The sequence below is a fragment of the Mercenaria mercenaria genome, chromosome 15, assembly GCF_021730395.1.
Source record: "Mercenaria mercenaria strain notata chromosome 15, MADL_Memer_1, whole genome shotgun sequence".
NCBI classification, from domain to species: domain Eukaryota; kingdom Metazoa; phylum Mollusca; class Bivalvia; order Venerida; family Veneridae; genus Mercenaria; species Mercenaria mercenaria.
In genome coordinates this window covers 22,223,229-22,239,796 of record NC_069375.1, presented here as the reverse complement: position 1 = coordinate 22,239,796, position 16,568 = coordinate 22,223,229, and the positions used below count along the sequence as shown (strand labels likewise).

At 35.4% G+C, this 16,568-nt stretch overlaps 1 protein-coding gene across 4 annotated transcripts in view; it reads left to right on the top strand.

Annotated features, from left to right (window-relative positions):
* LOC123548169 (14 kDa phosphohistidine phosphatase-like) overlaps window positions 1-16,568 on the top strand; it is an 89,329-nt gene that overhangs the window by 51,844 nt on the left and 20,917 nt on the right. For all 4 annotated transcript variants that reach the window (XM_045335401.2, XM_045335402.2, XM_045335400.2 and 1 more), the window contains one exon: window positions 12,384-12,508. In XM_045335401.2, coding sequence (XP_045191336.2) covers window positions 12,384-12,508 — 125 coding nt within the window. The remainder of the gene's footprint in view (window positions 1-12,383; window positions 12,509-16,568) is intronic.

Sequence of the window (16,568 nt, the reverse complement as noted above, 5' to 3'; positions counted from 1 at the left end):
GTATGTTTGTCTTGGCTGTGTCTTAAATAACTTGATAGTGATCTATCACAGACAGCATTTCATAATTGTTGTAGTAGTGAATAGATTCTCCAGGTTCTATGATAGTAGTGTATGTCTTCATTTATATTTTCATGAAGTTTGAACCATTTTGTGTCGTTTTCGCCAATATCCATGTTTAGAATTATTTCACCAAATTGTTTTAATATAACATGACCATATTTAGGACAATAGTAGTCTGTATTGAAGCCCTAATTTGTTCAAAGGACATATTAATTCAAGTTGTAATTGTGTTCCTTTTCTCCTCAATATCTTAGAAGAAATTTTGCTGAGATAATAAAAGTGGAAAAATAGACATTAAGAGAAACATCTTAAAACATTTAAAGTAAAATATCAAGTAGGTAACCAGACTAGGCATCAGGGGCAGTCATGCTAAAATGGCAAGGTATTGGATTGTCTGAACAATTAAGCCAAACTAATAAAATATAACCACAAATGCATGAAAAACTGCCTATTTGTATTATATTTTGTTGAAGGGAGGTTTTTATTTATCTAAAGTGCTAATCAAGGTAAGAAATTTGGTTAATTATATATACAAGGGTTATTAACAGCTAATTAGTATTACCAGGATAGACTGACTATGGTGTACCTGTAAATACTTACAGACATTCCCCAGGTAACACCATTGTAAACAAATCATCTAGCTTGTATTGTTGGCAGCATATTTCCATAGGTCAGTCACCTTATACCTCTGTACCTATACCACACTGCTGTCAATTTTATATTAATTTCAGCAAAAATCAACAGTGTGGCATCTTTTGTAATTTGTTGCCTGGCATCTGTATTCCTGGCAAAGTTATAACTTTGGCCTTGTCTTGTATGAGGTTTAACGCAAATGTTTTCAAGTCTGGTGGTTACAGTATGAACCTAAGGTTGCTGGTAGCTAAGGTTTCTGCCTCTGTTGTGAATTTGGCAAAGTAGTTAACTTTATGTGTTTTTTTCTCACTCTTTGAGCTATATTGAAGAAAGACTGTACATTATAACTGTTTTTGGTATAAATAATATCTTAATTTTGTCTTTGATTGAACTTTTAGGCACAAAGAGACATGAGTGTCCTATACAAACGTTAGGGAAACATAAATGCAGCAGTGTCCTATACAGACATTAGGGAAACACTTAGTTCATAAATGCAGGAGTGTCTTATACAAACATTAGGGAAACACTTAGTTCATTAATGTGGGAGTGTCCTATACAAGCATTAGGGAAACACTTAGTTCATTAATGTGGGAGTGTCCTATACAAGCATTAGGGAAACACTTACTTCATTAATGCAGGAGTGTCCTATACAAGCGTTAGGGAAACACTTAGTTCATAAATGCAGCAGTGTCCTATACAAGCATTAGGGAAACACTTAGTTCATTAATGTGGGAGTGTCCTATACAAGCATTAGGGAAACACTTAGTTCATTAATGCAGGAGTGTCCTATACGTTAGGGAAACACTTAGTTCATAAATGCGGGAGTGTCGTATACAAGCATTAGGGAAACACTTAGTTCATTAATGCGGGAGTGTCGTATACAAGCATTAGGGAAACACTTAGTTCATTAATGTGGGAGTGTCCTATACAAGCATTAGGGAAACACTTAGTTCATAAATGCAGCAGTGTCCTATACAAGCGTTAGGGAAACACTTAGTTCATAAATGCAGGAGTGTCGTATACAAGCATTAGGGAAACACTTAGTTCATTAATGCGGGAGTGTCGTATACAAGCATTAGGGAAACACTTAGTTCATTAATGCAGGAGTGTCCTATACAAGCATTAGGGAAACACTTAGTTCATAAATGCAGCAGTGTCCTATACAAGCGTTAGGGAAACACTTAGTTCATAAATGCAGCAGTGTCCTATACAAACATTAGGGAAACAGTTCATAAATGCAGGAGTGTCGTATACAAACATTAGGGAAACACTTAGTTCATAAATGCAGCAGTGTCCTATACAAACATTAGGGAAACAGTTCATTAATGCAGGAGTGTCCTATACAGGCATTAGGGAAACACTTAGTTGTGTCCTATACAAACATTAGGGAAACACTTAGTTCATAAATGCAGGAGTGTCCTATACAAACATTAGGGAAACACTTAATTCATAGGTGCTGGAATGTCCTATATACAACCATTAGGGAAACACTTTGCTCATATTATAAAACTTGTTATTTTTACTTGCAATGTAATTCTTTTTGTATAAGATGAGATATTGACAACTGTGACTGAACCTTTGAATGAGTTTATCTGCCATTCATATCACTATTGTTTTGAAAGAGAGGTATTATATTAGAGAATGTTCCAGCAGTTCTTGAGAAATCTTGGTGATGCCTGTCAATCAGTGTGCCATATTGTTTACAGAGGAAAAGAGAAATTGGCCAGACATACATTATATTGACCTGGAGATCCATCATTTGTTTCAGACAAATAGGTTTCTCAGAGATTACAATACTGGAGAGGGTTATTGTTATGTAGAATTCATACTGAACCTAGATTACACATATTGTCAGTTATTGGAAATAAATTGTTACACTTGGGACAAGGTGTCAGTCAAAAGTGATTATTAAGTGAATATTGCTTGTAATTATGCATTATTATTCTTTTTTCAACCTTTGTTTAACTTCAGACAAACAAATTGCACTTAGGATGCCAACATTGTTTCAGTAGTCTACTTTGATATATCACTGATTTTAGTGGGGGACTAATTTTCTCCGTTTCCTTGGTTTCGGTGATCCATGAAATAAGATGGTCAGAAACAAATAAAGATCTTTGTTTTGATAAAGTAATACAATTTGAAATCTGTTTCAGACATATTACAATAATTTACTAATAATATTTACATTCAGAAAACTGATTATCTTTCACCAGTAACCTTTAAAACTTCTTAAACCATACTATACTAAATAACCAGTAATTTTCAAGTTTAAATTCAGCTATACAGTATTAAATAACCATCAGTCTTTAAATTCAGCAATACAGTGTTAAAAAACTAGCAGTCTTTAAATTCAGCCATACAGTGTTAAATAATACCCTGGTCACTAGAACGCTACGAGCTCCGTACGAGTAGGTTTTCAGATGGACATCGTTGACTTGAACAAGCGTTGTACGGATTTTTTGAACTTGTAGAGGAGTCAGGAACTCTGTGAAAATGTTTCACTGAGCTCCTGAGTTCTCTATGAGCTAGTAGAGATTTTCGAAGTCAAAAGCAGCTCACAAGAGCCCCGTACAGGAACCGCACGGGCCCCGGAAAGCTCGTAGCGGCATCTCATGATGTCTGTGAGGATTTGGAAGACTGTGAGGCTTGCTGATGCTCGCACGACTATTGCAGGGGACTTGCACGGTCAAGGTACGATGTCCGTACGATATTAAGGACACCGTTCGGAGAACGTGTGATGTCAGCACGAGGCTCGAAGGGTGATACGATCGCTGTACAGTCTTTGTACGACTTCCTTGGTGATTCAATATGGTATAAAGACACAGTACCTAAGGACACCGTACGAGTGCCATGCGCGAGCCATACGAACCCTCAAGCACCGTACGAGGTAAGACCAGGCTTCTCTGTGATGTCCATACAGATATCCTACAATTGGATCCTTTAAAGATCGTACAGGGCCCATAGGTACTGTGACCAGACGCTACGATTGTACAACAGAGACCATAAGGATTCCAAAATTGGTAGACACGTATGATTTTTTAAAACCGTACGGACATCGCACGGTTTTGTGACCAAGGCATAACTGGCAGTCTTTAAATTCAGCCATACAGTGTTAAATGACCAGCAGTCTCTAAATTCAGTGATACAGTGTGAAATAACCAGCAGTCTCTAAATTCAGCCATACAGTGTTAAATAACCAGCAGTCTCTAAATTCAGCCATACAGTGTTAAATAATCAGCAGTCTCTAAATTCAGTCATACAGTGTTAAATAACCAGCAGTCTCTAAAATCAGTCATACAGTGTTAAATAATCAGCAGTCTCTAAATTCAGTCATATAGCATTAAATAGCCAGCAGTCTCTAAATTCAGTCATACAGTGTTAAATAATCAGCAGTCTCTAAATTCAGTCATATAAGCATTAAATAACCAACAACCTCTAAATTCAGCCATACAGCATTAAATAACAGCAGTCTCTAAATTCAGCCATACAGTGTTAAAAAACCAGCAGTCTCTAAATTCAGCCATACAGTTAAATAACCAGCAATCTTTAAATTCAGCCATCATTATGTTAAATAACCAGCAGTCTTTAAATTCAGCCATACAAAGTTAAATAACCAGCAGTCTCTAAATTCAGCCATTCTGTGTTAAATAACCAGCAGTCTCTAAATTCAGTCATACAGTGTTAAATAACCAGCAGTCTCTTAATTCAGCCATACAGTGTTAAATAACCAGCAGTCTCTAAATTCAGCCATTCTGTGTTAAATAACCAGCAGTCTCTAAATTCAGCCATACAGTGTTAAATAACTTCAGCCATACAGTGTTAAATAACCAGCAGTCATACAGTGTTAAATAACCAGCAGTCTCTAAATTCAGCCATAATAATAATAATAATAATTTAATCATACAGTGTTAAATAACCAGCAGTCTTTAAATTCAGCCATACAGAGGTAAAAATAAAAAATCAGCAATCTTTAAATTTTACTTCAGTCATATTTAAGCAACAATTCTTGACATTTTATTTGAGGAAGAATTGAAAATATATAATAAAATTTTGTAATATTGAAGCATTTAAAAGGCAGACTATTATTCATTTTTTAGGTTTGCATTTGATAGATATTCAGATATTTCGACAATCTAACTAAAAGGCAAATGAATTCTTTTATTTTCATTCTGCCATTGTTATGCAACCGAGATAGGCAAAGGGAGGTAATACTAATTTTACGAACTTGCAATTCTAAATAAATTGCATAATTGTCAATGCAGATATTTGACAAATATGATGAAATAATTCTTATAATGCATGTCATTCTTTTAAGGAAAAGTGTGTTTATTAATTTTATACTTAATGCTAAAATAATCGTCTTGGTTCGGTAACCAGGATAAGAAAATGCTTACACATATCAAGCACTCAGTGAATGCAAATAGGAATCTCAAAATATACTGATGTCAAACAGTAATAACATCTACTGATGTCAAACAGTAATAACCAATAATCTTCAGTAATTACCAAGAGTCTTGAAATATACTGGTGCCAAACAGTAATAACCAAGAATCTTGAAATATACTGATTCCAAACAGTCAATAACCAAGAATCTTGAAATATACTGATGCCAAACAGTAATAACCAAGAATCTTGAAATTAACTGATGCCAAACAGTAATAACCAAGAATCTTGAAATATACTGATGCCAAACAGTCAATAACCAAGAATCTTGAAATATACTGATGCCAAACAGTAATAACCAAGAATCTTGAAATATACTGATGCCAAACAGTAATAACCAAACTGATGCCAAACAGTAATAACCAAGAATCTTGAAATATACTGATGCCAAACAGTCAATAACCAAGAATCTTGAAATATCGTGATGTCAAACAGTAATAACCAAGAATCTTGAAATATACTGATGCCAAACAGTCAATAACCAAGAATCTTGAAATATACTGATGCCAAACAGTAATAACCAAGAATCTTGAAATATACTGGTGCCAAACAGTAATAACCAAGAATCTTGAAATATACTGATGCCAAACAGTCAATAACCAAGAATCTTGAAATATACTGATGCCAAACAGTAATAACCAAGAATCTTGAAATATACTGATGCCAAACAGTCAATAACCAAGAATCTTGAAATATCGTGATGTCAAACAGTAATAACCAAGAATCTTGAAATATACTGATGTCAAACAGTCAATAACCAAGAATTTTGAAATATCATGATGTCAAACAGTAATAACCAAGAATCTTGAAATATACTGATGTCAAACAGTAATAATCAAGAATCTTGAAATAAACTGATGTCAAACAGTAATAACCAGGAATCTTGAAATATCGTGATGTCAAACAGTAATAACCAAGAATCTTGAAATATACTGATGTCAAACAGTAATAACCAAGAATCTTCAGATATCGTGATGTCAAACAGTAATAACCAGGAATCTTGAAATATCGTGATGTCAAACAGTCAATAACCAAGAATCTTGAAATATACTGATGTCAAACATGAATAACAGTCTTTAAATCTAGTACAGTGTTATGTGAAGTAATCTTGTTTTGAAATCTACTTCACCAACCCTCTAGATTAAGCATAAAAATGGGTTGCATATGTGTATTTCTTTTTTACTTTGAACTAAACAAGGTGTATCACTAGGAATTCTAGGTCATACTAAACAACCAGTGGGAACCCATACTTATACAGAAGCAGTATTGCTATGGAAACCAAGTCAAGTTTAATAACCAGCTTGTTCAAACAAAGGCCCGTCATCAACATTTAAAGTCTGAAACTTACTTTAAAATGCCAAGTTTTCATTTTGCTCAGGTTTTGTCATATTTCATAATTTGCAAAATAAACTTGGCAAGACTCTTCTTCATTTTTCTGTTCATGATAATTAAGTAAAATTTCAGCAGTATGGATGTACAACAGACTAAGTCTAAGTGTTCATGAATACAGGCCCAGTGTTTATTAAGAAATACTTGGCGTAGTCAAAATCGTGAAAATTTATAGCTTGGGAAATGCTTGTCTTAGTCAAATCGTGAAAATTTATAGCTTGGGAAATGCTTGACTTAGTCAAAATCATATGAGCTTAGCTTAGTCAAAATCAGTAAAATCGACATCATCCTGTCAGTAGTAACTTTGAGTAATTTTGATTGGAACTTTTTCAAACTTTAACTTTGATGACAGCTTGTAGATCATTATAATAGGTTGTTCCTTTAGTATTAGTTCAATTTAATTTGCTTACTTTTAGTTTTCATAGAACTATATAAGGAACTACTGTTCCTAATTAAACTTTCTTTATTAAGGTTAGTAAAATATTAATCCCCCCATACATACACACACAAATCCTATCATTCTGGTAAAGTTCTTTGTATTAAAACTTCTGTGTGGTTCTTACAACACCATGGATATTGATAGAGAGAAATCAGCATTCATGTTTTATTTATTTTTGGAACATTTTATTTATCTTTGTTGAAAAGTGAGAGGAAAAAACTGCATTTAAACTATAAAATTCTCTCACAGATTATTTGAAATGCATATATAATGCACAATAAGACATTGTTTTTTTCTGAGATTTTACTGATGGGTTTATAATGAAGGAAAGTTTGCACTGTTATTGTTTTATGAAAGGATGATACTAGAAGATAAGACATTTAACAGTAGAAGCAGGATTTACATCAAAACAATGAACTGATTCTTGTTTCAATAAAACTGCAGCATGCTGATGCTGAAGCTTCAGGACTGATTTATCATACTAGAACTCACACCATGGGACCAGGGTGTCTGAAATACTGTAAAGGCTGAGAGAAAATCAGTAGAAAAAATGTGCTGTTTCCAGTCCAGAGAGAGTTAGCATTCTCACCCCTTAGTGTGGTTAATACCCTTTACAAATTGAGGCAGGGAAATGCATCCATTAGTAAATCACAGAAACTTGGAAATAGGGTGTCAAGTTTGAATTTACTCATTTCTTGTAGATCACTATTATGTTAACATTCCATAGAAAAGCCACTTAGTAATTTTGAAATTTATTCTACTAGCTCAGCTCAGCTTTCTATTTACCCATGTAGTGCCCATTACCTGTCTGTCTATATATCCATCCATTAATCTCAGAAACCACTTGCCAGATTTTCACCAACTTTGTGCTAAAGATTAATTGGTTAGTGAAGTCTTCTCTAGTTTGTACTTATAATGCCCTAGATTACGCTGCATCTTACGGGCTTGTAACCAGCTTTCATTTTGAAAATCATTTACTTTTAATACCAACATCTTATATGTTTAACTTCAAGACAATCAGATCCTCTTTGCAATCAGGTGAGCTTCTTAGGCACTCTTGGGTCTCATGTTCTTGTAAAAAAATGTGGACAAAAAAATTCAGACTATTTAAAAAATGACTTTTATACCCAACAATTCTAAGAGATTGCAAAACTGTTTGAGAGATTGCATTTAGCACTCTTGAGAACAATTTGATGGGCATGATTGATATGAGTGTTGATGTTAAATGGTGATATGTATGTGGCAGACATGTCTATAATGATTTGGAGTCTGTTGATCAGATTGTCTAATCCTTTCATCAGGAGCCACATTATACCACTGGGTGGGGTAAATAAGTTTAAAGCAGCTGGAATCCTACATGGCCTGGAACATCAAAATATCAGATCTTTTTGTAGCTGATAGAAATATTATATCTGTTATTAAAAAATATTCAATGAAAATGATTAAACAGTATGATTATGATATAAGTGCAAGGTAGGATGCAAGTCTTGAAGGTTGCCGCACCAACAGACACTTGGATCAGCCATGATTTGTAATTTGTCAGGTAAAATTTCAGTCAGGGCAACAATACTACAAGTTTTTTTCTACCAAATGTTTAGTTTAATCATATTTTATTGTAATCATCACACAAGACATTATGGTAATGTACATCAAGACAATATTATACAGATACATATGTAAATATATATACAACAGCAAACTATCATTATACAAGACATATATATTACTACTGTACATTAGGAAGTATTCAGTAACTTTGCGAATGTGTGATAATACAAAAGGGTTGGACCACAAGTTTTGCCAACATTAGAAATCGGTCCGTCCCTGGTCAAGTTTGAATCAAATCCCTTCTATAATAACTGAGATAGAGTGAAAAGTGCCTGAAAATTTTGAGTAAAAAGGGGGATAATTCATGAAATGTGAGGTTTAATAACTGCTAGCATTTTTGCAAAGTGTACAGTTACACTGCAGGAGACACTACTTCACATCCTGATTAAACTGTGTAAGTACTATCACAGTAAAGAACTGTTATATACATTTTTAGCTTGACAATATGAAGTATGGAGAGCTGTCCTACTCGACCCGGCATCGGCATCGGTGTTGGCGTTGGTGTCCTTCCGCGTCCGCACCTTGGTTAAAGTTTCAATGCATTTTCTCTTTATCTCTGTAATTACTTGATTGATTTGTTTCAAACTTGAATAGTTATTCCTCATCATGACCTACAACATATTGCACAAGGGGCATAAGTCCCACACCAATATTTCATGAATTATCCCCCTTTTTACTCAAAATTTTCAGGCACTTTTCACTCTATCTCAGTTATTATAGAAGGGATTTGATTCAAACTTGAAATAATTGTTCCGCATCATCACTGACATAATTTTTACTTAAGGGCCACAACTCTGGCACCAATATTTTATGAATTGTGTCCCTTTTTGCTTAAAATTTCAAGTTAAAAAGTTTTGATTCACTTTTACTCTAATCGTCACCTCAGTGCAAGAAGTGGATAACTCCATTGACTTAAAGAATGACTTATTCACTTTTTGCGCTAAGGTGACGTAATATCCTCTATCTCTATTATTACCAAATGGATTTAAAATAGTTGTTTTACATCATCATGTACATCATATGACACAAGGGCCATAAGTCTTGCACCAATATTGCATGAATAATGCCCTCTTTTTGCTTAGAATTTCAGTTTAATTTTGATGCTTTTTCTCCATATTTCTGTTGTTACTGAATGGATTTGATTGCTTTAAGCAGTTGTTCCACATCATCACCCACACCATATGACACAAGGTTTATAATGCTGGCACCAATATGTTATGAGTTATGCCCCCTTTTCACTTAGAATTTCAGGTTCAATTTTTGATGCACTTTTGCTATGTCTTAATTATTACTAAATATATTTGATTCACTTAACTTAGTTATTACACATTATTAGTCATATAATATGACGCATTGTGCATTACTCTTACAGAAATTTTCCATGAATTATGTCCCTTTTATATTTATTTAATATTTTGTTATTTTTATGCCCCCGAAGGGAGGCATATAGTTTTTGAACCGTCTGTCCGTCTGTCGGTCTGTCAGTCTGTCCGTCTGTCAGTCTGTCCGCAATTTTCGTGTCCGGTCCATATCTTTGTCATCGATGGATGGATTTTCAAATAACTTGGCATGAATGTGAACCACAGTAAGACGACCTGTCGCGCGCAAGACCCAGGTCCGTAGCTCAAAGGTCAAGGTCACACTTAGACATTAAAGGAGAGCGCATTGATGGGCGTGTCCGGTCCATATCTTTGTCATTGATGGATAGATTTTCAAATAACTTGGCATGAATGTGTACCACAGTAAGACGACGTGTCGCGCGCAAGACCCAGGTCCGTAGCTGAAAGGTCAAGGTCACACTTAGACTTTAAAGGATAGTGCATTGATGGGCGTGTCCGGTCCATATCTTTGTCAACCATGGATGGATTTTCAAATAACTTGGCATGAATGTGTACCACAGTAAGACGACGTGTCGGGCGCAAGACCCAGGTCCGTAGCTCAAAGGTCAAGGTCACACTTAGACGTTAAAGGTCATTTTTCATGATAGTGCATTGATGGGCGTGTCCGGTCCATATCTTTGTCATTCATGCATGGATTTTAAAATAACTACGCATGAATGTGTGACACAGTAAGACGACGTAACGCGCGTAAGACCCAGCTCCGTAGGTCAAAGGTCCTAAACTCTAACATCGGCCATAACTACTCATTCAAAGTGCCATCGGGGGCATATGTCATCCTATGGAGACAGCTCTTGTTTGTCTCTGTTATTACTTAATACTTTTGACTCAGACTTAAGCTTTTGTCCAGTGACAACTCCAGCTTCCTCAGATGTGCCCAAGTTCACTATCCAGCATCAAAATAGTCGAGCGCACGGTGTCCTGTTACAGCTCTTGTTATACTTTTTGAGTGTAATTTTTAAAAAAAGCCCAAAACCTTGTGGAATCACATGCATTTTACTTTTTACATACAGTTAGTGTTTAAAATTATGTGCATCTAGAGACGGGCTGCTTTAACATGCACCCTTCTCTCGGTGCAACATATGGTGAAAGCTTGTAGCCACCTGTCTATCTACAGCTTTTTTTTACAAATAAGAGTCTGTAAAAACCATCAGAAATTAGGAAGCTACAAAAATACCTTGATCCTTGATGTGCATTTAGTTACAGCATATATCTTGGTATGGTGTACAGATTCTATCAGAACTAAATTCTTGCTTGACTGAAAAGTTTCTTTTAACTTGTTCTTTATTCTTGTTGAAGTTTAATAGCAGTAAGATATTGTTGAAATCTTTCAGTTAGGGTTATATAGCAGAATGGCAATGTTTAAGCAGTTTTCCCATTCATATGTACTTGAAACACATTTTAAAATGAACTGTTTTGTACATTCAATGCACGTACGCAGAATTCTGCATGAACTGCTTTAATATTTAGCTTGACTATTTGAATTAAATAGTCAGCGTCCGTGTCACAAGGTTAAAGTTTTGCATGTAAGCATGTTTCTCAGAAACTGCTAGGCCAATTGCTTTCAAACTTCACACATGTCTTTGGGTCATAAGATGACCTCCCAGGACAAGTTACATAACTCTAGTTTTTATTTTGTAAAATTATGCTTCTTTTTAACTTAGATTTTCAGGTTAATGTTTATAATGTAAGCAGGTTTCTCAGAAACTACTAGGCCAAATGCTTTCAGACTTTACACTTGTCTTTTCACATGGCAAGTTTCATAACTCTTGCTTACATTAAAAAATTTTTTAGCAAAATTATGCTTTTTTTCCTACTTAAAAGTTTTGCATAAGCTTTTGTATGTAGGTTGGTATTACTGGTGGAAGGTCTTCAAATAGTCCAGCACGCTGTCATCTGACAGCTTTTGTTCGGTACATTGTCAAAAAAATAAGCGCGAGATCTGTTTTGTATGTTTGGCAATGTTTAACTTTTGCAGTCAGTTTATGTAGCATTTTTTGGTTATGTTGAAGTGTTAAAATAGGTTATTGTAGCAGTATGGCAATGTTGATGTATGATTATGTAGTAGGATAGTAATGTTGAATTGTTGTGGAAATGGCACAATGCTAAAGTGGCCACCTTGAAATGTTGAAGTGTTACAGAAGTTGAAGTTAAAACAGTATGTACATGTAAGCAGTTCTTCACTTAAAGTATATTGATAACCTATTCTTCTAAGATGAAGGATAAAAAACTAGCACAGAGCTGGAGTACTGAGGTCCAGAAGGGAGATATTCACACAACTTTAGTATACAAGTCAGTGACAAAGCACAAAAGGTAAATGTTTGACCTATGGAATATAAAAGCTGCTCCAGAGTGAACCAGGATTTGGACATAAACATAACATGCAGTTATCAGTATATTTTTGTGTATTTCAGGAGACATATTTGATGAGGTGACACCAGCTATAGAGGAGGCAGGACTTGACTGCGAGTGTCTAGGTGGTGGGAGAATTCATCATGATACTAGCAAAAAGAAAATAGAAATATTTGGATATTCACAGGTAGTACCTTAGTTTTCCCCACATGTTTTAATGTTCTCAATCAAATAGGGTGAATGTTTCCTCCAGTAACTGTCAAATTCTTCATTTCCGTAGTCATATTAGGATGGTTTATTTGCTCAATTTAAATTGAAATATTTCAAATTTAAAAATAATGCCCGCTTTCTGTATGATGGCTAATAAATAGACATTCTATGTTCAGTAGCTCAAAGGTCAAGACCAAAGGGACTGAAGTCAGAAATCTTTTGTCAGACTGTATAAAAGACACATCTTTATACTTTACACATACTTTACACTAAGTGGAAGATGCCTATGGTTTGTAGGGTCAGTGTTTCAAAGGTCAATGACACAGGAACCAAAATTGATATTCTTGTTTTCAGACTCAAGTCAAAAAGTATACTTAGTAAAAGCTATAGCTGCTTAACTTATATACAAAATGTCTATCACTAGATGAAGTACCCTAATGGTTTTAGGGTCATTGTCTCAAAAGTAAAGGTCACAAGAACCTAAGGTTAGTTTTCCATTTCAGGAATAGCTAGAATCTCTTTAGACAAACCATTCCATTTGTATATGACCTATTATGCCCTGTTAAGCAATCCTTTTATGGTGTTATTTTAGAGAAACCATCCCACTTGTATTTGGCCATATGCACTGCAAGGCAACCTCTTATACGATATAATTTTATAGTAAAGTTTTAGTGTCATCTAGTAAGTGCCCCAGTATTTTGACTAGATGATATCTTTTTGTTACAAAATTAAGCGATATTTTTCATTATGTTGATATCTCTTGAAACAAGAGAATAAAGAACATTCAGTCACACAAGAAAGTACAATCAGATTCAAGGTCCAAGATTTTAAACAAGTTTTGTTACTCACTCTGGCATATATAATTGCTTGTGACATTGACCAATTGCAAGAGTACATTTTAAGACTGTTGCTGAGTATCAGTGAAAAGAATTTAGGAAATTAGGAGATGGGATAAGTATTCATTCTAACATGACCAGCAAATAACCTACATACATGTAGAGCAAAATCTATCTCGGGTTATTTTGCAATATACCACTCGCGTGCAATGACGTCATCCGATCCACATGCATAGCACGGTCATAAAAAGTAGTTACCATTTTTTCTAACACTTTTGATGCTAGTATGTCGTGTTAGAATCAAAATAATAAGTTCCTAAGTGTGATTTATCGTAGAATAACCCGAGTTTTTCGTTCTTATGCGAAACAATATATCACTCAGGCCTACGGCCTTCGTGATATATTCTTACGCATAAGAACTCAAAACTCGGGTTATTCTACGATAAACCACATTTGGGAACTTATTATTTTTAAATAACCTGATGTTAACATACATGCAGCATGCTGTAGGTTGTCAGCATCAAAATATTACTCTGGAAGGGTATTGTAAGCTGGAACAGCTGTGAATCTGTTCAATGAATACTTTTTCATTGATACAAAACAAATGTTTTCTCAAAGATTAAAGATTATTATAATTGACAGCAGGAACTTTTGTAGGCAGTTATTTATCATGAGTTTATCAGTGTGTAAGGTGAAAATTACACCTGTAACATTGTACAGGCTAACCTCTACTCTATGGCTGGCGTGGAATTGCTTTCATTCTTGCTGCCTCAGTAGCAAAAAAACCTATAATCAACTGCCAATAAAGTGTCAAAAATATTGCTATGAAAGTTTACCATCTTGTTACAAATGAGATATCTCCGATCTTAAATGGTTGTATTAATTCCTGTGGTTGTTAGGCTTTTGTTAAGCTGTTGGTGGTTAAGCAAAGATGTCTCCACTCTTACGTCTGTCAGACTTACAGTATATCAAGGAATCCATGTTAGATTGCTCTGTACTGGTACCAGTGTATATAAGGTCTTCCCTCACCTAGTTTCCTTTGTAAACTTGTAAAAGTATTAGTTTGTATACAATTCCTTTTTTTTTCTTTCAAAAACTGGAAGAATGGCTGTATGTGTACAAGGTCTCTGTATTCTCAGTTAACATTAAGTTGTCAGTGATTGTTCAAGGTGTCTGTATTCTTCATTGACATGCATGATTGTCAGTATTTGTCCAGGCCAAGGTCTCTGTATTCTTCATTGACATGGATGGTTGTCTGTATTTGTTCAAGGTCTCTGTATTCTTCATTGCCATGCATGATTGTCAGTATTTGTTCAAGGTCGCTGTATTCTTCATTGACATGCATGATTGTCAGTATTTGTCCAAGGTCGCTGTATTCTTCATTGACATGCATGATTGTCAGTATTTGTTCAAGGTCTCTGTATCTTCATTGACATGCATGATTGTCAGTATTTCCCAGTCTCTGTATTCTTCCCTTGACATGCATGATTGTCAGTATTTGTTCAAGTCTCTGATTCTTCATTGACATGCATGATGTCATGTGGTACAAGTTCTGTATCATAGTGAACATGTATGTTGAATTCAATGGCTGTATATTACAAGTCTCTGTATTCTCAGTTAACATATTTGTCATGATTGTTCACGGTCTCTGTATTCTTCATTGACATGCATGATTGTCAGTATTTGTCCAAGGTCGCTGTATTCTTCATTGACATGCATGATTGTCAGTATTTGTTCAAGGTCTCTGTATTCTTCATTGACATGCATGATTGTCAGTATTTGTCCAAGGTCTCTGTATTCTTCATTGACATGCATGATTGTCAGTATTTGTTCAAGGTCTCTGTATTCTTCATTGACATGCATGATTGTCAGTGTGTGTACCAGAGTTCTGTATTCATAGTGAACATGTATGGTTGAATTCAATGGCTGTATATGTACAAGGTCTCTGTATTCTCAGTTAACATTATGTTGTCAGTGATTGTTCACGGTCTCTGTATTCTTCATTGACATGCATGATTGTCAGTATTTGTCCAGGCGAAGGTCGCGTATTCTTCATTGACATGCATGATTGTCATATTGTCCAAGTTTCTGTATTCTTCATTGACATGCATGATTGTCAGTATTGTCCAGGTCGATGTGTTCTTCATTGACATGCATGATTGTCATATTGTTCAGTCGTGTATTCTTCATGACATGCATGTTGTCAGTATTTGTCCAAGGTCTCTGTATTCTTCATTGACATGCATGATTGTCAGTATTTGTCCAAGGTCTCTGTATTCTTCATTGACATGCATGATTGTCAGTATTTGTTCAAGGTCTCTGTATTCTTCATTGACATGCATGATTGTCAGTATTTGTTCAAGGTCTCTGTATTCTTCATTGACATGCATGATTGTCAGTATTTGTCCAAGGTCGCTGTATTCTTCATTGACATGCATATTGTCGTATTTGTCAAGTTCTGTATTCTTCAGTGACATGCATGATTGTCAGTATTTGTTCAAGGTCTCTGTATTCTTCATTGACATGCATGATTGTCAGTGTGTGTACAAGAGATCTGTATTCATAGTGAACATGTATGTTTATCAGTATACCTCCAAAGCCTTCTTTATTCTTTGTTGACATGCATGATTGACAGTGTGTGTACAAGAGTTCACTGACTGTCAGTAAAGTATGTGTATTTTAATATTCTCTTTTTAGCTCACATGAACTTTGTTCCGGGTGAGCTTTTAGTATAAGTGGATGGTTTGGCGTCCATCATCAGTTGTCTTGCATCGTGTGTTAACAGTTGTACTTAAACATCTTTTGCTCTGAAACTACTGGTCAGAATTACACCAATCTTTGTCAATAACATCCTGGCATGAACCTCTATCAAGTTTGTTCAAATTTTTTCACCTTGGCACCTTGGCACCCTTTAAGGGGCCTCAGTGGCTGAGTGGTTAAGGTCGCTGACTTCAAATCACTTGCCCCTCATCGATGTGGGTTCGAGCCTCACTCGGGGCGTTGAATTCTTCATGTGAGGAAGCCATCCAGCTGGCTTATGGAAGGTCGGTGGTTCTACCCAGGTGCCCGCTCTTGATGAAATAATGCATGGAGGGGCACCTGGGGGCTTCCTCCACCATCAAAAGCTGGAAAGTCGCCATATGACCTATAATTGTGTCGGTGCGACGTTAAACCCAACAGAATAAATTGGCACCTTTTGGT